This window comes from Candida pseudojiufengensis (assembly GCF_024610245.1).
Source record: "Candida pseudojiufengensis strain CBS 10847 chromosome Unknown scaffold2, whole genome shotgun sequence".
Lineage (NCBI taxonomy): Eukaryota > Fungi > Ascomycota > Pichiomycetes > Serinales > Debaryomycetaceae > Lodderomyces > Lodderomyces pseudojiufengensis.
This window is the reverse complement of record NW_026261524.1, coordinates 165,589-190,711: the sequence shown is the minus strand read 5'-3', so window position 1 is coordinate 190,711 and position 25,123 is coordinate 165,589. Positions and strand designations below refer to the sequence as shown.

Here is a 25,123-nt window from a genome sequence, read left to right as displayed (position 1 = left end):
AATATTTTAGTCTATTATTGCAATGTTTCACATTTTCAATCTTACAATTAGGACCAAAATTTCAAACATTTTTCACATTCTACTGTTCAGTGTTATACATTAAAATAAGCTTTAAAGTATTTGTATCATAATACATTTACGGTAAGATAAAAAAGAGAATGCTAATATGATTTTTAATTCGTTTATTTCGTTTATATTTATATCGTCATTATCATAATTTTAAATTTAATCTTTCTTCTGAACTACTTCTGGAAGTAGATTCATACATTTCTGGCATCATCATCATTAAGTCATCTCCATTATGTGGTTGAAATCCAAAATTTCCATTAAATCCATAACCACTACCATTATTATTGTTGCTAACATTATTATTTCCAATTCTATTTCTTGAAAATAACATAAATTGTAATTGTTTTCTTAAACTATTAATCATAACTCTTTGTAAATTCATATCTTCTCTCATTATAAAATTATCATTAATTAAATTTTTAATCATATTATCTTGTTCATTTAATTTTAATTTTTTTATAATTGGTAAAATTTTTTCATTTATTTCAAATTTTAATCTATCAATTTCAAAATTTAAATAAATTAATTTATCTTGATCTTCAAGGTTTTTGTTGTTGCTAAATTGAAAATTTTTATTTATTTCTTCTATATTTTCATTATATCCTAAATTTGTTATTTTACCTTGTATTATAGAATCTAAAATTTTATTAATTTGATTTTGTAAAAAATTATTTTCAGTTTCTAGTGAGCTTACTTTGTCATTCAAATTTTTATAAAATGGTAAAAATTGAAATAATTGACAATTTCCATTTTGTAAATGAATTTCTAATGATGTTTCATTTGATCCAATCCATGAACATCCAATTTCATTTGCTGGACATTTTAATTTACCAGTTTTTATACAATTTTCTTGATGTTTTATCATATTTTTTTCAGGTATTGAATCATTATCACATAATTTACAAGTTTTATGATTATATAAACATTCAGACTCTAGGTGAGATTTTTCTGTAATTTTAGTAATTTGTTCATCACAAAATTCACATTTATATAGTTTATGAACACATTCATTTAATTCTGTATTTTCAAAATGTCTTCTTTCCACTATTAGTTTACAACAAATTGATTTTGTCTTCTTTTGTTCTTCCTCTACTTTCTTATCTTCTTCTTCCTCTACTTTCTGTTGTCCTTCTTCCTCATCTTCTTCTTTTTCACTTTCAACTTCATCTTCTTCCTCAACAATTAATCGTTTCCCATTACAAACAACTCCAGTATATGGACATTTCTCCAAAACATGATGTTCAACTTCCCATCTACTACCAAACCATTCACAGCCTCTTTCATAATTTAAACAATAAACTTTTAAATCATCTATTAAATTCGTTACTATCAAAGGAGTTGGAAATAAATCATTTATATTTGCTGAATCTATTGGAGTTCGATCTAGTGGACAATAACCTATGGGATTTTCATTATTGCTATTAAGATTATTATTATTGTTGTTGTTATTGTTGTTGTTTGAGTTATTATTAAGTGATTTTAAACATTCATAAATACATTCTTTACAAAAAGTATGTCCACATATAGTAGTTAAAGGTTTTATAAATGGTTGTTGACATATTGGACAATTTAAATGATCAGTATTTGTTTTATATTTTAAATTTCTTAAATCTGGAATTTTATCATTTGTTATTAAATTAAAAGAAGTTGAATAATTTTTAATTTTTATTGTATCATCATATTTTGTTATTGAGTCTTTCGCCTGTATCTCTGTCATTTTCTATAGGGTTTTTAGTGATGCTTGAGTTTTGTTTGTTGTGATAGTTGTTGTAAATATGTGGAGCAATGCAAGTAGAATATTATTATAACTATTTTAAAATAAAAAAGAAAGAAAGACGTGAAAAAAAAAGACACTCCACATTTGAAACTGCGACAAGTAAAATGTATTGTTGTACGGTTGTGTTTGAACTGTTTCAATGAAAGTCAGGTAAAATTCTATAAAATTAAGTCATAGTTCTTGGAATAGAGTAGTAATACCTATTGAACACTGCTAGACAGAGTAACAACGTTCAAAGCTTGAAGGTTTTGATTTTATCGAGACAAAATTTCAAGAGGTTGGTAATAAATATTTTGCTGCAAAATTGATGCAACAATAGTTTAGATAAGCAAATAAATCATAGTGAGAGCTAAACAATCAAAACTATTTAAAGCAGGTAAGATTAAATGGTAATCGACTGACTATTTGTTGCTCAAAATTCTACAAATAAATAGTGGATACTAATTTGTATGTGAATTAGTGATTTAAAATAAATTTCAACGCTTAAATTGTTTGTTTCATGATCCCTTATAATCTTCATACTATGGACGTACATTTGATCAACGAAATAAAAACTAGAGTCTATTTATTTTGGTAGACTTAGTTTCAGCCTCTTTGCTTTTAAGTGATTTGCAGAGAAGAGATTCGTACATATAGTGTCAAATAGAAATAATGAGAATTAATATTAGATATGAAATAGAATTCAAATATTATACATGTAAAAACTATACAAACTACTCTAAAACAAATCAAACTAAACAAAAATACAAATCAAAACAAGACAGCATCAACACATTATTGAATCATTTTATTTCTCGTGTTCTCGAAAAAGCTCCAAAAAATTGTATCAATAATTATACCCCAGATTAAATGGATTTTCTCTATAAATTGATTTTATTCTATAATCACCTTCTTTTCTATCATGATTTTTAATTTGATGATATTCACAAACATCTTTATCTGTATAAATTACACAACAAAATGTACATTGATAATAAAATGGCATATTAATTGATTGATAAAAGTATTAATTTTGGGAAATGTGTGATTTAAGTGATAATTTGATTTACTGATATTTAAAATTGTTGCAAAAAAAAAATTCATTGAATTTACCATTGTTTAAATAATCAAAATTTCATTCTTAATACTCCACATTTTATCATCAATACTAGCTTATTCATATCACTTGACAACCAATTTGTTAATTTCAACTACTAAAAGATTTGATATTGATCATTAATTTATATTAGTTAAATTAGTTGCATAAATTTTTTTAGTGTGTTTTGAAACACAAAATTAAAAATCAAAACAAAAAAATCCAATTTTGGTATTTTGCAATTACGTTGAATTGACAACCGATTTATAAGTTCAACAAAAACGATTTGTACCAAGAGTAATGATGAAATACAATCCCAAACTAGCAGATTGTGAAGTTTGATGGCTGGTTGCTTACTTTCATGACGAAAGGAATATGATTTCAAAATATTTTGCAAACACTATTGAAATTTTTTTTTGTTTCAATATTTTTGTTTCAGGTGATTGTGAGAAAAATATGTAAAAACATAAGCAACACCTGTAGAGTAAGTAAGGCATATATAGACTAGCGAATGTGAACATAAAGTCCATTGAATATAAGCTAGACTACCTGTTCAATAAATCCAATAAATTTTGAAAAAAAAAATAAACAGAAGAAATATGCAAAGGTCCTAACCAGATTCGAACTGATGTTGTCCGGAATTTTTTGACTGCGAAATCAAAACCGAAAGTGATAACCAACTACACTATAGGACCTTTCGTTGGGTTTTGTTGTATTATTTTAAGTCTATGTACTATTATTATTGGCCCCAAAGATACGCAGAAAATTTGCAAACTCTAGCGTGTTACTTGCTAACCTTTCTCTGTAATCAACTAATTTTGGCCAAGCTGTTAATAGCATCAACAACCATTTGGAACAACATGAAAAGGTATCTCTCTGAGAGGTTAAAAACACAATTTCTGCATAAAATCAAAAAAAATTTGAGACATGTTTATTTTCTTATGAGCCTGATTATGCACTGAACACTAAAGTTTCTCTAAAATAATTGGCAAACCCGGAAAAACTTTTATTTCCTAAGCTATACTTGATAGTTTAGGTTGTTTAATTGCTTGCACCAAATCATCTGGGAATCTAACACCTTCAGTACCTACTTGATGACCTAAAACTTTACCAGCTGGAACACCCAAGTTACACTTGATTGGCTTTAAGTAAAAATTGCGTTCTCCAAATTACTCAAAAACTTTCCTCAATATCGTTTCATATTGCTCCAAAGTATTAATGTAAACAATGATGTCGTCAATTTAATTGCCAAGGTTTTCGATTCCTCCTTATAGTTTCTGTGTTGCTGATAACGCACCAGGAGCATTTTGCAATCCACCAACTTCAAATTCATAATCTTCCGTGATAATTATCCTAACGTGATCATTTTTAATTAATGAAGGATATTCACTAATAGCTTTTGGATGGACCATCGTCATCCTCACTATTTATACAAGTAATAGTGAACCATTCAGAATCAACTTGATCCGCATGTTTGTGTATGAATGGTGATTCTGATACAGCTCTTCTTTGAAAAATGATTTTGATTTAGGTAAAGAACTAAATGTTTTAGCCTTTGCTGAAATTCGATAAAATTAGCCATTGCGAGTGAAGAATTTGAGATACCTATATCAGTGGCTGATAGTAGAGCCCTTGAACAACTAGCGTTACTCGACACCGGAGCAAGCGTGTTCTTCATGAGCTGGAAGAGTTACCCGTGAACGATTCTGCTTTGAGTTTGCTCCTGTATCAAGCAACTATAACAGTTTTTGAGCTCCACCTTTATCATAGCAATACGTACCATTAATTTCTCATTCGCAGTTCCAAGGCATTACGTCGTGTAAAGTTGAATCTATGCCTTATTTGGATTGGCTCAGTGATTCGTAATGATTCGATAAATAATCGGTGGAATCATTTAACTTTATAATAGCATTTAACATGACCCGATAAGACGTCTTCTCTAATTTAGGACGACCAGATCTAGCATGATAAGCCTTGATATGTTGCATGAGTATTGGCGACGTTTTTTTATAAAGATAACCAACTAAATTGACCTTTTTTAAATATTTGATTTTAATTCACCTTCAATACATCTATGTTTTTTGGCAATTGCATTGACTTATAATATTTTATCACTTTTTTGAGTCCTGATTTTGAAATTAACCAGTATAAGCATTCCTTCATTCGCTTTTGGTCTTTGGAAGTTTTCTTTGTGTTGCCATGGTTTGTGAAAAGTGTTGTTGGATTGTTTGAATGTTGAAAACAAGTGAGAATTTATTTTACAATTTAGTGAAGAAGCAGTTTCAGGATTTTTATTACAAAATCCAGATTTACATGTTATCATCAAGTAAATCTACATTAATATTTTCTACTACCTTTAGATTTTGAATCAAAAAGTCAGGGGACATTTAGCATTCTACAAATTACATTCTAATTCACTAAACTTCAAAAAGGGTATAAATTTTAATTTTATTTATAATGTAACTAATAAATATATATAAATCATGATAAAAGAACAAAAGCAACGGAACCTATATTTTATAGATTTTTTTTTCAACTAAAATTAAACTGTTATTTTAAAATTGTAATGTAATGTATTGTAATAATAATATAATGTAAAAAAATCAAATCGTTTATCATAAAATATCTTTAACGTCTAAGCTTGATCATTATAACCATTATGAAAGAATAATCTTGCTAACCAATTATTATTTTTAACTCTACTTCCCTTGGGAACTCTAAATAACCAATATAAGAAAGCTGTCATAATCATATTAAAAGCAATGAAACCAATAAATACTCCTGTATCTCTACCATAATTATGAATTGAAATATTTAATGAATTAAGATATTGATCAGTTTTATCCATTCTACAAAATGAACAATTATCAGTTGAATCAGGATTCAATAAATATCCACCAGCTATAGATATATAAGCACCCATATAATCTTTACATTTTTGAATACCTGGTTGTTCTGGTGGAAAATGTAATAATTCTTTATCTGAACATCTAACATGAGAATTTCCAATACCAATTGATAACATTGAACTTACTAAATAAGTAAATGGATTAAATCTATAAAGAAAAATCCAAAATCTTGGCATAAAATCTTTTGTTGCAATAACACCACAAAATGTCATACATATAGTAATTAACATTGATATACCATTTGCTGCATTATCAGCTAATTGATTGAATGAAATACATAATTGAGCTAAAGTTGAACTATAAATAAACATTAATGTCATACTTAACCACATTAATGCTCCTCTTTGATGTAATGCATCTCCAGCATTTCTATACATTCCAACTGGATAATACCATGTGAAAAAAGATAATGCTGCTGCAACTATTTGATAAGGAATTTCAGCTGTAATTTGAGCTAATATAAAAGCTAACCATGAAAAAGTTTTTGCTGGTCTTTCTTTTGCTTCATATAAATCTCTTTGAGAAACAAACATTGGAACATATTGTTGAGATAATGTTGTCATTATAACAAATAACATAAAAATTGATAACATTTGATTTTGTAAACCTTGTATAGAATTTTTTGATTTAAAAAATGTAAAACCATTAAATAATGAACATAATATAGCCATTGCAAATTTTGAATAAATATAAGAAGGAGTTCTCCAATATTGTTGAAATAATCTTTTTAAAACATAATAATATTGTGACCATATTGGTGAAGCATAAGAATTTCTTGAATCTGGATTATCATCATAAATAGTTTTTTCACCATGATTTTCAAATTCTAATCTATTTAATTCATCTTGAACTAATTTATATTCCTTGGAATTTCTCCAAACTTCAAAATAATCTTGATTTGCTTGTGATCCTGGTGCTGCACCTATAACATGTAACATCCATTCAGCAGGATTTGCATTTGGTGGACATTTTGGAGCTCCATTTCTTTCAAAATAATTAATTAAAGTTTTACAATTATAACCAAATTCTCCAAAATAAACAGTTTCTCCTCCTGCTCTTAAAAATAATAATCTATCAAATTCTTCTAATAAAATTGATGATGGTTGATGTATAGTACATAATATAGCTTGACCATGATTTGCTAATTTTCTAATTAATTTACATATAGACCAAGCAGTTTGAGAATCTAATCCTGAAGTTGGTTCATCTAAAAATAATAATAATTTAGGTCTTGCAACTAATTCAACAGCAATTGTTAATCTTTTCCTTTGTTCAACATTTAAACCTTGTCCTGGAACACCAACTATTGCATCTGCATAATTTTCCATTTCCATTAATTCAATAATTTTTTCAACATAAACATTTTTATCAACTTTAGAAACTTCTTTTGGTTGTCTTAAATATGCACTAAATCTTAAAGCTTCTCTTACAGTTGAAGTTTCTAAATGTAAATCTTGTTGTTGAACATAACCAATTGATCTTTGAAATGAATTATCTAATTGACATCCATTTACCATTCTTGAACCATTAGTAATAACTCCAACAGTTAATCTTTCACTTAATGCATTTAATAAAGTAGTTTTACCAGCACCAGAAGCTCCCATTAAAGCAGTAACTTCACCTGGTTTTACCCAACCATCAATATCATTTAAAATAGTTCTTTCTTGACCTTTAACTTTTAAAGTATAAGTTAAATTTCTCCAATGGAAAACATTTGAAGTTTCTAAAATTTTTGGATCAACATAATCATATGAAAAATCTGAAAATTCTGTAGAACCACTAAATTCAAGACTATGTAATTTACCATTATTATTTTCAACATATGCAGCTTCTTCATCTTCAATTTCTGATCTCATTTTAACAATATGCTTTTTTCTAAAAACTAATACCTCACCTTTTGATTTATCAGTTCTTGAATATTCAACACAAATTAAAGTAGTTATAAATAAAAATATAACAAATGATAATAATATACCAAAATCTCTCCATGCATTTCTCCAATAATAACTAAAAGCAGCTTGAATATATAAATCACCATCAACAAAATCACTTCCAGGTATTGCAGCTAATGAAGCACAAACAACAGAATTACCAGTTGAAGGATAACCAAAACCAGAAGGAACAAAATATGAACAATTAAAAGTTCTACCATGAAATTCATTTGATATTAAAGCTTCATAAGCATAAGCTAATGGATTTATCCAATGAATCCATTTACACCAACCAAGCATATAAGTTATTGGAATAGCAAAACCAGTAAAAGTTGACATAGCAAATAATAAAATTGATGAAGGAGTCATTGCTTCAGCTAATGTTCTCGTATAAGCACCAATTGTTCTAAATAAATGTGACATCATTAAAGTTGATAAAAAATTAATTAATAAATAAAAAAAGAAAGCACCTGGCTGTCTTTTGAAATTTACCATAAAATATAATATAAGATTAAATAAACAACTTGTTATAATTTTTAACGGTAGATCACCAAATATTGATCCTATTGCATCTGCCATTGGTGGATATAAAGCATATTCTTTATGTTTTAAAACAATTGCTCTACCTTCATAAATTGTATAAATTTCCAAAACTGAACTATAAGCATTAAATAATAATGAATAATACATAACAGCAGTTCTATAATAAAATGATCCAGTATCAGGTTTTAAATTATAAAATACTGAAGCTAAAATTAAACTCATTGCAACATTACCAATTATAGTTAATATAGGAACTGATGGATCACCTCTCATTCTATCCCAATTTCTTTTCATTATATAACGAACTTGCATTGGTAATGAAACAGTATAAGGAGATTTTTTATCAGCATTTTTAGCCTTTTTAGCTAACATAGCTTCAAAAATTTCTTGTTTTTGATCATAATTTTCACAATTATCTAAATACTCATCAATTTCCTCTAATAAAGCTTGTCTTTCTGGTGATCTTCTCCAATATCTATAAAATTCCTTTGGAGTTCTTGGTACTATTCTTTCAAAACCTGGTTTTATAATTCTTTCAGCTGGATTTGTTATTGAAGTTAAAAAATCTGGAGTTGTTTGTCTTTCTTCACATACAAATCCCATTTTTTGAAAATATATTGCAGCTCTTTGACTTGATCCAAAAAATATTTGATAACCTTCATACATAACAATAACTTTATCAAATAAATCATAAGCATCTTGAGAACATTGATATATAGCAATTAATGGAGTATCATTTAAAATTGATGCTGATGTCTTCAAAGAACTTATAAATTCTAAAGCAGTAGCAGAATCTAAACCTCTTGTTGAATTATCCCAACACTGAATTGATGCCTGCACCAATGAAACTTCAGCTATTGAAACTCTTTTTCTTTCACCACCAGAAACACCTCTTATAAAATCATTTCCAACTTTTGTATTTTTTGTATGTGATAAACCATAAGTTGCCATAACAACATCAACAATATGTTTAGCATAATCTTCTCTTGATACCCCTAAAGGTCTATTTCTTGGAGTTTTCATTAATGCAGCAAATTCTAAAGTTTGTCCAACAGTTAAATTGGGGAAATGAGTTTCAGTTTCTGCACAATACACAACTTCACCTCTAAGGTTCTTTTTAATTTCTTCTGGTGTTATACCATCATATGATATTATTGAACCATCAGCAACTTTAAAACCTTCAGTATGACATGCAATAGTTTTTAAAAATGTAGTACAACCAGCACCAGGTCTTCCTAATACAACTGTAACTTCACCAGGTTTTATTAAACCTTCCATTGGTTTTAAAATATCAAAAGTATATTCATCATTATCTTTTCTAAATTTATTTATAAAATGTTTTATTGATTTAAATATACCATTTGAAACAGTTGTTTGATAATCACTTTCTATAGCATCACCATAAACTCTTAAATTTTTATATGCAACACCTAATTTACCAGGTTTATAATATTCAGAATCACTTTGATATAATTTCCACATATTTTGAACCCATCTTTTGGAACTAAAATTTGGAGATTCTGGATCTAATGTTGGATCTGTTTTATCAAATATAGGATTTACTCCATGAGGAGTATTTATACGAGTACTTTGTCTTGTAAAAATAGTTTCATCAAAATATGATTGACCTTGAGTTGTTATAGTTTTAGCTAAATGATGAATTTGAGCTGATGCACTTTTATTGAAACCTGAATAATAACCATAATAAGGTTGACCTTCTGGTTTTCTACCAGTATAATAACCAGAATATGGTTGACCTTTTGATTCTTTCATTTCATATAATAATGTATTGAGTTTATGTACTTTTGTATGTGAAAATTGTTAAAAATAATAATATATTAGAATTTTGATTTCCTTCTTTTGAAGTATTATATATGCAGATTTTTTGAGAATTAAAAACTTTTGATAAAAATAATGAAGTGATTTGAACTTTTGAGATAGATTATAATATATGTTACTTGTATTTGGATGATGAATATAAACGGAGGTCAAATATAAATTCTAGGATGGCTTTGAAATTAAAGTTCCGATATGAACTATTCTAAGATACAATTTTAAGGAGTATATGGGTATTAAAAGATAGTGGTGATGATGATGATTTAATGTTGTTGATGCTATATGGTAAGCAAGTGTATGAATATAGGGTATTAAATGCTTGTGGAAAACTTTTTGAAAGGAATGGTGGGGTATTTATCCAAAAATTTAAAAAATTGACTGATTGATTCCTTTGTATCAAGAAAGAAAAATTTCTTTTTCTTTGTGTGTGTTTATATTTTTCTTAATTAAGAATTGAAATCTTGAAATGAGATATGGGGGATGATCTGGAATCTCTTTGCAATTTTGTTAGTTGATCTATAGTAAGATTGATGATTGATAGATCTGAGATAGTTATTGGTTGTAAAAAATTGAAGATATAAGAAAAGAAGAGTAAATTAAAGATTATAAATTTTGAATGATTTAATAAATTAATAAAAATAAAAATAAAATTTCCAAATTGAACAATATATAAAACAAATTACACAAAAACAATATTAAGGGAATTATAAAAAAATCATTTAATTTCAAACGTACATTTTTATTAAGGAAAAGTTAACTAATTTTACAAACCAAATGTATTTATAGACTTTATTGTAAGCTTTTAAATTAACTTACAATATGGTTACAAGTGAGCTTAGTTTAACTATAATTGGAGAAAAAGAAAAATGATTTCGTACTACAATTTACAACTAATATTGAGTTTTTAGAGAACTTTTTAATTAAGCATTATTCAAATTGTGTTGGTCTAACTACTATTGTTTTATATTAACTATACCTCAAGGACTTGCTTGAAGGAAAAGTCAATGGTTATAGTATTTCTAAGGTTTATTGTCTATTACTCTATTTTTTTTTTTTTGTTTGATTGTTTGACATGTTTTAAACTTAAACTTTGTTTAATGGGGGTAAAGAGTATAATTTGTATCAACTAGCTGAGTGAATAATTTCTAACAAATTAGTAATGGATCATATTCAAAGTTTGTATCGAATATCTTATACTTTTAAAATAGATTTTACTACCCTTTATAATATTATCATCATCAATATGAGCTTCTTTTTTCTTTCAGTATATAATTAAAAATGTTTCATATTATTATAGTAGTAGCTACCAAATTAATTGTATTATTAAGTTTCTTAATTAAGTAATTTTTTATTCAATTTTAAGTAGTTATACATATTACATGTATAATTGATTAAAAACAAAAACAATATAAAATTATAAACTTTATTTGAATCAAAAAAGTTGATGATATTTACTTTGATATAAATTCAAGAAGTGGCACCAAAAGTTAGGGCGAATGAGGTGGGAGATGAAGTGAAAACAAAAGTTTTAATCTATCTACGTCATTAAAATCAAAATTTTTGAAGTGTTTTTTACGAAAAGCTATGAATTTGATAGATGATTAACTGTTCTATTATTTAAAACTACATTCAAAATGATTTACTGGAGTATTTCGTCAACTCTTATCTGATGTCATCGAGTAGTAAAGAGCGATCTGAGTTGTCATCGAAGAGACATACATATAATCAAAGATATCAATCACTTATCACGATATATAGACGGCAATTTTAAAAAAACCAAAAATTCCGTAGATGAGATTAATTTAAACGTTTGGGGAAAAATCAAGAATCAAATTAGGTATCAAATCAGTAAAGCATTGAGACACAAACAATAATACGACTAATTCGTCAAATAAAATTTGAACAGTGTAACCATAAACGATGTGGCCCGGTATTTATGAATCAATGGAGTTAAGCTCTATCGAACTTCATATTTATCGTATATTTAACGTTAAATTTTGACGTTATATTCTAAAATTTAAGTGGGGTAAACATTTGAGTAAATAATAATTTTTTTTTCTTTCTATTATTTCTACCTCATCCGAATCTTTCTGTTTCAGGTACGAGATAAAGGGTAATTTAAGGGATATCAATCTTCAATTTTTATTTCTTCTTTTGAAATTGAACAGGGTATGAGTTTATCTTTCACCCTCTGTTTTTTTTTTTTCATGCAAAGTTCAAAAGCCAAACAGACCTATTACTTAAGGCACTCGGACTTTTGATAATAGAGTTAAAATAGGTCGATCAATTTTGAATTTCATGTATAGCCTCTATAGTTACAATACAATAGACTACAATTGTAATTTTAATTTATTTAAAGTGGAGTAGTACTGTATAAATTTTTTTGTATTCATTTAACAATTGTCAGTATTCTAACCATATTACACAAAATACAATTTTATTACTTATCAGATTTGGGTAAATGCACGATAACTAAACCAGGATAAATTAAAACAATAAAGTAATATGAAATTGCGCTTCAATTTTCTACTTTTTTTTTATTGTTTCAGAATTATATAAGTGGTTGCAAAAATTTTAAAACAATAACAGGTACATTAAAACAAACAATAAAAGCATTATTAAACGGGTTTTGATAGCTTTTTAAAATTGTAAATCCATGGCTTTTGGAATCAAAAGTTTTTAGCTTCCCTGAGGTATTTAATATAAATCAGGCTTAAGCAGCAAATACTTGATCCAAAGATAATGATAGAAGAGTTTACCTTCCTTATGAATAAACCGATAATATAAACAAGTACCCGAAGAAACTTTAAACATTTCATTTCAATAGCCGGCATAAACAATCCAGTTAAGGGGTTTGCTCATTAGGATTTGCATTTTTATATTTTTGAAAAGATATAACAATCTCTCAAATTTTTAAAATGAGGATCAATTACACCCTCACTTGCTTGATATAAAGCATGCTTTTTTTTATTCATTTGTCCTAACTGACGATCGCTAATAAAACGACTTGGTTAACAACAGACGACTTAGCATACACCGTGGTCTTAATTCACTTAATCCATTTTTTATTTATTATTTATGATTAATCAGATTTGACGATGTGACTTAACTCTTTCTCATGGTTTCGAAAGCATTACAAGAATTCAGTTTAACATAAACGTTGTGCACGAAACAGTTTTTAGCAATTAGTAAATAATATACAAGGGATTATTACTTATTTTAAAGTCTCAAGTTTGATTGCAGTTTATATGTAAGCCAAACTTCAAATTCAAAGAGTGAAAGTCCATGATTTTGACTGACATTCATTGCGACAATATTCGTTCTTTTTAAATTACTGAAATAACGAACAATTAGTTTGGAAACAAAAAAATTTGAAAGAAGAATGACAAAAAGAAAGTAGTCGGTTACCTAATCAAAAAAATACCGTACATTAATTAATTGATGCAAAAAAAACACCGAAATGCTAGGATGCGCAAACCCGGAATCGAACCGGGGGCCCAACGATGGCAACGTTGGATTTTACCACTAAACCATTTGCGCTATTTACAAAATTTTTAAAATTTAGAAAGTATATTGCTAAGCTTATTTTGCGCAAAAAATATACCGGCTCCGTCCCAAATTTAAACGATTTTGTTTGTGAATTCTTTAACATCCTCATGACATAATTACCGTCAATTGAAAGTCCAAAAATTGTTTTTCCACATCTAACACGTAGGATCTTTGTTATCTAGATTTCAGGTAAAAAAGTTGATTATCATTTATAGGAATCTCGTACTAATATATATTAGTTGTTGAAATTTCCTAAAAATTAAAACATTATTATAAGCCAGTATAAGACTCTTTCCTTGACAGTAGTTTTAACTTACGTTAAAGAGTTTCACGAAAATTATAAATTTATCATTAATCCACCTACTTTGAAAATATCAATTAACATCGTTCATATAGTCTGCTGAATATTTATGGTCATATTCGAAGAAGATTTGTAAGAAGTATCTTTCATCTTAATTGATCAATAGGTGTTTCATAATTTGACTATCATTTCAATACTTGTAACCAAATTATAATAAAAGAACCGCGTCACCATAGAAATTAAGCAATATTATCTTATAAATGGCTTTAAGAAACAAAAGGAAATATAATTCAAAAAACAAGAGAGTTGGATATAGAAACAACATTAAAGAGTATTTATATTCAAAAGAGAAAAGAGAAAAAAAGATTTATAATGAAAAATATGGAGAAAGTTTAGCTATTAGAACAGGTCAAATATTTTCAGGAACGAAATCAAGATCATATAGTGATATTATTCTAGTTGAAAGAATTGCTAATCAATTAACTAATGCTTTTGGACAACACGTTGCAAAATATGGATCACTTTCGGGATGTGATATGTTTTCAATTGCCGAACATTTTTTTGTAGGTGAGGCACTTGCTTGGGTAAAAGAATATTTCAAGGTAGCTAATAGATATAGTCAACTTCAACAAATAAATAATGTATTAGATCACGTTCTGCAAAATGATAATATATATTTCATCGGGAATGAGTACAGACCAGATATATTTATTGAAGATTTTATAGCTAGATTCAAGCCGATCATACATCCATATCAAATGATTAACATCACGAAAACCATCAACGAACGACGACTTTAAGTGATTATAAGTTTAAATTTTTTAATTATGTTGGTTTAATTGGTCAAGAAGATATGACGCGATTTACTGAGTCTATAATGTTAAAGTCCTATCAAAATAATGTTAATCCTAGACACCAAAGAGAGGCACAATTTTTCAAGTCTCTTAAAGATATTAAAAAATATCATTAATTATTATCATGTGAATACGAACACATACTAAAGTAGAAAAGAAAAAGGAGGAAGTAGATATCAAGAAAACTTTAAAAAAATTTGTAAAGATGATAAAAATGTTCATCATATACTTACTAGTCCGTCAATTGAAGCTGTTGTGTAAAAAAGAGAGTCAACTGGTTAACAAGACAAGAAAATTTAATGATCAACCTGTGGTTATTTGTTTCAAATACACAAAAGTTTAATGTTGTTTACTTAGAAAAACGTGCTTACCCTGGAAGTGATACCTAATCTCGTTCAAGATTAAGAGCAAAATCATCGTTAAAGAAAATTACATATGGATGAAATGGGTTTAACCTTGTTGAGACTATTTTGGTGATACAGGAAATCAGACACCTGGATTTTGAATACTAGAGCAGAAAAATTACCATAATAATGGCTATAATAGGTTATATTCAACAACGACAAATTGAGTTCAAAAGCAATTTAATATGATAGTGTTATTGGTGCATCAGAGTAAGTGATATTAATATCGTAGGGTTCAATATACAACAGAAACAAAGAGTATAGACGAAGATTTATCTCTTATGTTTTAGAATTAGATTTTATTTTTCAATAATAGTATCAGACAAATACAGGTAACGAAGCGTCGAGTTAATTAATAAATATTTGTGTATCGAACAAACTTAAAGAATACACAATGACTGTCACGTTAACCTCATTTGCTATCGATTTTCTTATAAGTACTGATCTATTAGAAATCGGGAAAGCAAAAAAAAAAGAATACATCATGATGCTTGCTAAGCTCCCAGACAGGGAATTGAACCCTGGTCTACCATGCGACAAACGGTAATTCTAGCCACTAAACTATCTGGGAATAATATAGCAAAGTTAAAGGTTTAAATTAACAAGATTCCTACATTCCCGACCAAAATAACCCAATGGAAAATAACATTGTAGACCCATTTGAATATTTTTTGCGACCAACTGAGTTTCTTTGATAAAGTTTGATCAACACGTTGGATCTGCAGAAGTAACTTTACCCAAAACTTTTTGACAACCAGTCAAATTTATTTAGTAGATAGTGATGATATACACATTTCCCATGTAATGGTACCTTATATTCTAAAACCATTATTTTATTGGTCTGTGAGTGTCGAACTTACAGCATTAAAATTTGTCTGATGTATTTAAGTATTGGGACTAATTTAGATATCCAAATAGAATCAATGTTTAATAACCGACAAAGAAGTGCTTCTCTCTGATGTAAATATATTATATGAAGTTATTGCATATCTAATTGCTAAATCCAATATTTGTTAATATTTTTTATGCATTTGGATAAATTGTTTTTTCAACGATATTAACATTGTAAGTTTAAGTCTGGTTCTTAGTAATATCTAACAGCAAACATTTCTACAGAATTTTAAAGAAGTCATAGCTAGATTGTGAAAACTGACGAAAAATCTAGCTTTTTTTTGAATATTCGGTTGTAAACGACATTATACAGAGAGTTTCAAGTTTTGATTGATTATATTTTGGTTGCAAAATTTGAAATAAAAAAAAAATTCTAAAACATAACAAAACAGATCGTTATCTACTTTGCACAGTTTTTATTGTTCATTGTTCAAAATTGATGATACAATCTAGCATTCTAACCAAATTTGTCCATGCTGTCAATTGATACACAACAAAATGATTATAAAGCATTAACAAAAATATATATGGATTATTTTAATTCTGAAAAATTTGCAAAATTTTTAAATACAACTCAAACTGGTTATGCTCATTCATCATCTGGGATTGATTTTCCAAGATTTATGAGAACTTTATTTACATCAATATGCTTTTGCACAATTCAATTAACTTTATTTTGTTCTTTACGATCTATATTCAATTTTTTATATCAACCAAGATGTTTTTGCGTTCCTGTAAATGAGAGAATGGAAGTATTACCTAGAGGATTTTTCAAATGGATTGTGCCAACTTTAAAAACTAGTATAAATACTTATTTATCATTAGGTTTGGATGCTTATTTTTTCATACGATTTATTTCAGTGCTATTATTATTCTTTTCATTTATTGGAACTTTAAATATGATCATATTAATCCCTATAAATTTTACAGGCAGTGACAGTTCATTTGAAGCTTCAGGTTTGGACAAGCTTAGTTTGTCTAACATAGCAAGTTCAAATGTTTATAGACTAAATGCTCATTTTGTAATGGGTGTTATAACAATTGGATTATTTCATTGGTTGTTAATTTATGAATTTCAAAGTTTTGTGACGATAAAACAGTCATATGTACTTTCAAAATCACATAAGAATTCGGTATTAGCCAGAACAATAATGTTATTTAATGTTCCTCCCCATATACAAGATAAAGATATACTTTATGAATTACTTGACATAATTCCGGGTGGTATAAGAAACATCTGGGAAGTGTATGAATTTGACAAAATTGAGCATGAAGTTGAAAAGTCAAAAGATGCTCTAGAATTTATTGAATTATCTCAGTTATGGACGTTGAAGAAATATTATAAATCTAAGCTGAAATGGTGGGGTCACTCTGAACTTCAAGAATTTTTGAAAAAACATGATATAAAGTTTTATCCTCCAATCTATTGTCATTTGATAAAGATACCCCAAATTGATAGAACTATCAAATTTCGACTTCCAGGATGGATTCGATTCTTCTTGTTCCAACAACGAGTTTCGATGTTGGAATGGTCATTAACGATGTTATTTAATTGTCAAATGGAAATAGAAAATCAGAAATTAAAACTCAACAATTCTGAATTAACAAAACATAATAAATTATTTATTGAATTCGAAACACAACAAGGAGCATGTATAGCACATCAATGTTTACTCTCACAAAGTCAAGGGTTCTTAGATAAAACTATCATGGAAGTGCATCCTCATGATGTTGTATGGAATAATGTATCAAGAACTGATGGGATAGCATGTAAATTTGAAAGATATTTAGTGACATTATTATTCATTTGTATTATTATACTTTATGTAATTCCAGTTTCATTAATTGGTTTGGTATCTCAAATTCCCCAATCATCACAAACTCTACCATTTATAAGATGGATAAATTGGTTTCCTGATGAAGCAAAAGAGACTATACTAGGATTTATACCTTCAATTTTACTCACCATCCTAACACAATTAGTTATGATTCTTTTCCGATTTTTCACATATTTTAAAGGAAAAGCAACTGGAAGTGAAATTGAAATAGATTTGCAAAAATGGTACTTCGTGTTTTTATTTGTGCAACAATTTTTGGTGGTAACTATTTCATCAAGTATCACGGTTATTTTCAAACAAATTATTGATCAACCAACATCAATACCAATTCTTTTGGCAACTAATTTACCAAAATCAGCTACTTTTTTCTTCCAATATATTTGTCTCCGAGCATTTGCATTTTGTGGTGACAACTTTTTAAGAATTAAAAAATTAATTTTGACCAACTCATATTATAAAATGAAAGATTTGACACCAAGACAAAAATTTAAAAGGATCACAACGTTACCTCAAATAAAATGGGGAACAACATTTGCTGTATATTCAATATATGCAACAATTGGAATTTCTTATTCTATAATTTCACCATTGATATCTGTTTTCATAATTTTTTTCCTAAATTTGTCAATATTATATTATAAATACGCCTTAAAATATATTTATAGTCACGTCAACACCTCGGAAACCATGGGTAAATTATATCCTACAGCATTATTGCATTTATACACGGGAATTTATTGTCTCGAATGTTGTTTGATAGGTGTTTTCTTTTTACTGAAAAACTCAAAAGGTTCCCATTCATTGAGAGTTCAAGGATGGATAATGACTTGGATTTTGTTCTTCACTATATTTGCTAATATATTGATTTATAATAGATATATGCCATATTTCTCAAATCTACCAATATTGAATGATAAAATAAATCAAGACGACAAATCAAGTGATGAATCAACTGAAACTAATGCTACTTCAAAGTATGATCATGAAATATTATATCTTCATCCAGCCTTTAAGTATGAATCACCTACGATTTGGTTGCCTCGAGATCCAGATAATGTTGTAGATGTTTTAATGCAGAATATTAAAGAAAAAAATACCATCATAACCACTCAAACTAATGGAGCACAAGCACTTGTTGGAAAATTTTTCAATAACTTGAAAATCATCGTTTCAGAAGCACCACCTGATTATAAGTAACCATGTTGTTCATTGAGTCGATTCTGAATTTTCAACATTTTTAAAAATGACTTCCAAGACTTCAATAGTTGAATTTGCTTATGCTCTTCCAACTGTTTGTGTTCTTCAATTTTTCCAGTTAACCATAGCTTCTTGATTGGCACTTCATCTTTTTTTAAAACAATTACTCCATCCTTCCTAGGAAAAGCATGTCCTGATTTAAATTTAAACCCCACAACTACTGGAACATAATGTGCAAGTGTTCTCAGTAAAATAGATTCTATATTTGATAATCTTAACCAAACACATTCATCAGGTACCATATTTGGTCTAAATATTTCTATATTACCGTACTTGTTTTTGGGTAGTTTTCCATTTTCAACTTTCAATTTAATATATGGACACGTTTGAGCAAAAGAATACAATTTTATTGAGTTTAACTCTGGATTAGTCTCATTATTTAAATTAAAAACCCTTTTATTATATATAGTTCGAGGTGTTGCTTTCGCTAGCTTTATGTACAGATCAATTTGATCTGGTTTTATAGATCTTCCAACAAATTTCCATTGTTGTTCAGATTTACCAACAAGTATATAATTTTTGAAATAAACAGGCTCTTTTGATGTGTTTAATTTTATTTTTTTGATCGGAACAGTTCCAGGAATGATTATTTCATTATACCTTAAAGTGGATGGCGTTATAAAATTTGGACTTTTTTTCATAGCTGAATATGTTTCAGGTATTGTATTATTCGCCATTGCTATTGAACGTAAATTATCCAACTCTAAATTCAATTGCTCATTATAATGCTTCGTTGCATTCATTGTACGTATGAGTGATTGTAGTAGCAAGGCTGCTCTTCCCAATTCTGTTCTTAAATCTAATCTATTAAACCATCTATAGGCTATGTTTTTCATATATCTTGAGCTTACATCGATTATCATATTATTATCGGTAAAAGCTAGTACGTAATGCATTGACATGTGACATAGCTGACTATCAATTGGATAAAAAGCATCGGTATATGAATTTTTAACATCCCCTTTATACCTCTTCAATCGAATTAATTGCTTGGTTTCTTCAAAAAAGCATTGAGTTTCTAAAACGATTACTTCAGAAGGATCTTCTGGGTTAACAACTTCAGTCCAAAAATATGGATACAACAAATCATTGTCCTTATTTACTTTAACAACTTCTTGATTGAGCTTTGGTTGCAATTTTGTTTGATTCTTTGTATCTAAAACTGGTAATGAAAATACAAGACGAGCTTCAAATCCTAAACTTCTTAGTAAAGCTGTGAAAATTTGAGCTCCAGTATCTCGATTATGTCTGAATTTCTTTATTACTTGTAATAAATCATTGACCTTCCCTATTGCTTTTGCATTGTTTGGTAAATAATCAGCAGTTGACTTATATTTCTTGGGTAAATATCCCAAAACTCTCAATCCATTTGAATCCCATTTAAAGTTTTTTTTGAACCATTTGATCAAATATTTCAAAATATAAATGAATTTGACATCATCAGGTTGTTTCTTGTATTTCTTGAATTGTTTCATGAGTTGCTCTGGTAATAATTTCTTCAATGCCTTGTGAACTCTTTTATCTGATAAAAGCAAGTTTCGATGTCTTGCATGAATAATATAAGACACAATACTCAAATAATGCAAACTTACTCTCTGTTGTTTTAGTCTTATCAACTGACGTAGCTTTTCTTTTTTTTCCTCATCTATGGATTGAATTGAGATGTTAAATTCTTGTTCTGTTGCTTGATTTTGTTGCGATTGTTGTAAAGGTTGTAATACTATATCTTCAAAATCAGAGTCATTCAAGGAGTCCAAATCTGAATCTGAATCTAAATCCCGACTATCATGCTCTTCATATTCAGTCTTTTGTATCTTTAATGGAGGTTCATCATACTCTGATTCTTCACTTTCCAAGAATAGTTCATTCATAGTGATAGCACAAATGAAAAGTTAAGAGATGAAAAATTATAAACAATGCGGCTCATTTTTTGTGAGGAATTCTTTGACATTCCGACTTAGGTTAGTTGCATCCCGCAGATGTTACACGTCAATGACTATTATACGTTACTGTTAGGGTCTAAGCAGTCTCATAGCTACATCGCGTTTTGCTATTAGTTTTCAAGTTACAAAGATTTCAAAATATTGAGCATAATGTATTATCTTTAAAAAATTAAACCTCCATATGTATTGCAGCATGTTATGTTGCTTTATTGGCTCACTCAACTGATTGTGAGGTTGAATAAACCAGCAGCCTTATAAGCCTGCTCAGACGCCGGAACGTGCATGTCCTTTGGCAGACACCGAGTTGAGCAAGAAAAGATAGAAATTCTGATACCAAGCGGTTCTCCATTTTAAAATCTGATTCTTTGTACAAAATTGTGAACATTAGGGCAAATTCATCTACGACTAGATGAATGGAATAAGCGATACGAGAACTAAGTAAACTTCTATTGTTAGATCCAAAGTATACTTCTTTGTAATGACTGAAATTTTGACTACCAAATGAATGTTTCAGATTTTTATCGTCGAATATGCAGGATGAATTTTCATGGTATAGATTTAATCATCTTCCTATTTTCATTTGTACAATGTACAAAAATTTGGAAACTCCTGCTTGTGGCAGCTGCTTTAGCATTTTCCATGAACTTATAGATGTCTCAGCGACTACAAAACAACTAAATTGTTTTTTATTACTCATGTACAATGCTATTGACTTCCATATATTCTGGGATTAAAGACCACTGATTGTTCAGTTCTACTTCTGAATCATGACCATATAATGTTAACTTCTCAAATGTAGAAATTGCAGTATAATTTTTAATTGTTTTTATAGTTTCAACTCCATCTTCTTCATTTATATCTCTTGATAAATTTTCAGTTTTATTTAAAATAAATCCTTTCAAATTTGAATCTTTCAATTCAAGTTCTTTTCCTATTAATCTTAAACCTCTAAAATAAGCTGTATCAACTATTGATCCATCTTTTAATGTTTCTTTTGTTTTTGATGGAGTAAAATAATCTGAAGTATTTGCTGGACCAGAATAATGAATATGCATGGGTAAAATCGACAATTCTACCTTTGGTAGTTCTTCCTTTGTTATTTGAATTGATGATGACGATGACATTATGCTATGAACTCAAGATAGTCTGCTTGGTTGTTTATTGAAAAGAGATAGTAATAATAAAATTTTGGAAAATTTGATAATTTGAACACAAAGTTTTCAAAACAATACACGTCAAATATTATTTTCATACGTGATTTATAGTATCGTTATTCTTTCACCGAATGAGTTACAACACACCAATGCGAGATAGAGAGATTCCAGGTCTGATCTAACGTTGAGTGAATCATCAATAAAAAGTTCAGGATCCTCAAATTTAATTTGTTCACTAGACGCGTCTCAAGTTCTGATCCATCTATATTATTTCTTCGGTCCAATCGCTACTCTATGAATAGGAAAGCAAAATCAAACTCGAGATTTATCACTATCTCAGCATATTTGTGATCAGCTGTCGAACGAAAGCTTTTAGTCATAACTCGAACTTTCAACGCTTTTCTGTTTTATACATAACCTGAAAAATTAAGCCTTGACCGTTTTAGGCATCAAGCGCGGATTTTTCAAATTATCAGACGCTTCTAACGCTTATAGAGTGAGAGTACTTACAAATGCTTAGCTAGTAAGCTTTGTTTCTGAGATTCATCTAAGCAAGCTCTTAAACAAAGCACGTCAATCAACCTAGAACAATACAACGGTATTTGAAGGACAAACCAATGTTCTTTTGATTCTCTTCCCGTTGGTCTAGGTTTCAAATTCCTTATCTAAAGAGCGGAATTTTTTTTTCAATGTATGGAATCTTAAACTTTAAATTTTTTAACCGATATAAAAATTATTATAGAATTCAGTTACAAGTAATAATAAAGCCACAAAATATTAAAAATTACTAATAATATAATAAAGATTTGTCTATTAGAGTGAAAAATTTATTATATTAAGCTCCGACTATAGACAATACTTACTTGTCAAATTATCATCATTCTTTTCAAAATTTAACAACAATGACAAAAAGTGATAATAATGGAATTCATAATCATCCACATTTACATCCAAATATAATTCATGATCCATCATCTGAAACTTCAGGTATAATAGCATCAGAATTAGCAGCAGAAGATGGAAATTTAATACCAAATGATTCTTTTAAATCTCATACTTATGGATCAATTGAATCACAAGATAATGACCATCATCAAGAAACAAATTATGAAATTGATGAACCAAATGGTGGTTATGCATTACCTCCAGCTCAATTATACACAGTTGTTTCATCATTATTTATGGCTTCATTTTTATCAGCATTAGATGCAACAGTTGTTACTACATTATTAACTTTAATAGCAAGTGATTTACATGCTATAAAAAATATTTCATGGATTGCAACTGCTTATTTATTATCAAGTTCTGCTTTTCAACCAATATTTGGAAAATTATCGGATATTTTTGGTAGAAAATTTATTTTAATTGGTTGTACTTTTTTATTTGGTATTGGATGTCTTATTTGTGTTACTGATTCTTTATTATGGTTAGTTATTGGAAGATTTATCACTGGTTGGGGTGGATCAGGCTTAACTTCAGTGGGGACAATGACAATGTCAGATTTAATACCTTTAAGAGATAGAGGATTATATCAAGGATTAGCTAATATTTGTTTTGGTTTGGGATCTGCATCAGGAGGATTTATTGGTGGTATTATTGCTGATACATTAGGTTGGAAATATGTATTTATATTACAAATTCCATTAGCTATTGTGGTTGGATTATGTATTCAATTATATTTAAATTTACCTGAAGGTTCACCAGGTTTAGGAGCTCATGGACAAGATATTTGGCAAAAATTGAAAAGAGTAGATTTCTTAGGAAGTTTCTGTTTAATTAGTTCATTAATGTTAATTTTAACTGCTGCTTCTTTGGGAGGTAGAGATATTGAATATTCTTCAAATACTTTTATTCTATTAAGTATTTCAAGTTTGATATTATTATCTGGATTTTTCTACGTTGAAGCTTATATTAGTGAAGAACCAATTATTCCAATTGAATTATTAGGTAATAGAACTGTTTTAGCTTCATCTTTAACAAATTGGTTTTATACAATGGGAATTTTTGCAACTATGTTTTTTGTCCCCATTTATTATACATCTGTATTAGATATGACAGCAAGTGAAAATGGTTTAAGATTAGTTCCTAATTTATTTAGTATATCATTAGGATCAGTTGGTGCAGGATTATATATGAAAAAAACTGGGAAATATTATAAATTAACTGTATTAGCTGGTATTATTGCAATCTTGGGAGTTTATAAAATAACTTTAATAACACCAACAATTCCAACATGGCAACAATTTTTATTATTAATTCCATCTGGATTAGGTTATTCATGTATTTTAACAATTACTTTATTAGCATTAATATCTGCAACTCCATTTAAATATCAAGCATGTACAACATCAATTCAATATACTTTTAGATCAACTGGTTCTACTTTGGGAGTATCTGCAGCATCTGCAATATTTCAAAATGTATTAGCAACAGAATTAACTAAAAGAATTTATTTAATAATTAAAGATCCAAAAGATGCTCAAAAAATCATAAATCAAGCATTAGATAGTACAAATTATATTCATCAGGCTCCAAAATCTGTTCAACAAGCTATTAGACTGTCATATGAAAGTGGATGTAAAGGAGCTTTTTATTTTGCTTTAGGTACTGTAACTTTAGGAGTTTTGTCTTCATTATTTATGAGAGAACATAAATTACATTCCACTCTTAATAGAAAGTAAATATGTTATGTGCGTTTATAGATCTATAATTCTACATATGATTATTAGAGCCGATATTTTGACGACTACCAATATGTATTTGATTCTATTATACTTTTTAAGATTTATAAT

The 25,123-nt window shown here is 28.3% G+C and overlaps 7 protein-coding genes across 7 annotated transcripts; 3 read left to right on the top strand and 4 right to left on the bottom strand. All coding sequences in view use genetic code 12, as the record gives it.

The window, feature by feature from the left end:
* Positions 1-211: 211 nt before the first annotated feature.
* KGF55_000978 (uncharacterized protein) lies at positions 212-1,786 on the bottom strand (the record flags this gene model as incomplete). Its single annotated transcript, XM_051761299.1, has 1 exon — positions 212-1,786. The coding sequence occupies one exon, from the start codon at positions 1,784-1,786 to the stop codon at positions 212-214; it is 1,575 nt and encodes a 524-aa protein (XP_051616020.1).
* A 3,770-nt stretch (positions 1,787-5,556) lies between these two features.
* On the bottom strand, positions 5,557-10,077 carry CDR3 (Cdr3p; the record flags this gene model as incomplete). The annotated part of the gene is made up of 1 exon (XM_051761298.1): positions 5,557-10,077. The coding sequence occupies one exon, from the start codon at positions 10,075-10,077 to the stop codon at positions 5,557-5,559; it is 4,521 nt and encodes a 1,506-aa protein (XP_051616019.1).
* A 4,173-nt stretch (positions 10,078-14,250) lies between these two features.
* KGF55_000976 (uncharacterized protein) lies at positions 14,251-14,790 on the top strand (the record flags this gene model as incomplete). The annotated part of the gene is made up of 1 exon (XM_051761296.1): positions 14,251-14,790. One exon carries the CDS (start codon positions 14,251-14,253, stop codon positions 14,788-14,790), a length of 540 nt encoding a protein of 179 aa, XP_051616018.1.
* Positions 14,791-16,612: 1,822 nt separating this feature from the next.
* SPO75 (Spo75p) lies at positions 16,613-19,082 on the top strand (the record flags this gene model as incomplete). Its single annotated transcript, XM_051761295.1, has 2 exons — positions 16,613-18,990; positions 19,055-19,082. The coding sequence occupies 2 exons, from the start codon at positions 16,613-16,615 to the stop codon at positions 19,080-19,082; spliced, it is 2,406 nt and encodes an 801-aa protein (XP_051616017.1).
* An 82-nt stretch (positions 19,083-19,164) lies between these two features.
* Positions 19,165-21,105, bottom strand: KGF55_000974 (uncharacterized protein; the record flags this gene model as incomplete). Its single annotated transcript, XM_051761294.1, has 1 exon — positions 19,165-21,105. One exon carries the CDS (start codon positions 21,103-21,105, stop codon positions 19,165-19,167), a length of 1,941 nt encoding a protein of 646 aa, XP_051616016.1.
* Positions 21,106-21,866: 761 nt separating this feature from the next.
* On the bottom strand, positions 21,867-22,301 carry KGF55_000973 (uncharacterized protein; the record flags this gene model as incomplete). The annotated part of the gene is made up of 1 exon (XM_051761293.1): positions 21,867-22,301. The coding sequence occupies one exon, from the start codon at positions 22,299-22,301 to the stop codon at positions 21,867-21,869; it is 435 nt and encodes a 144-aa protein (XP_051616015.1).
* Positions 22,302-23,233: 932 nt separating this feature from the next.
* On the top strand, positions 23,234-25,012 carry KGF55_000972 (uncharacterized protein; the record flags this gene model as incomplete). The annotated part of the gene is made up of 1 exon (XM_051761292.1): positions 23,234-25,012. One exon carries the CDS (start codon positions 23,234-23,236, stop codon positions 25,010-25,012), a length of 1,779 nt encoding a protein of 592 aa, XP_051616014.1.
* Between the last annotated feature and the right edge of the window lie 111 nt (positions 25,013-25,123).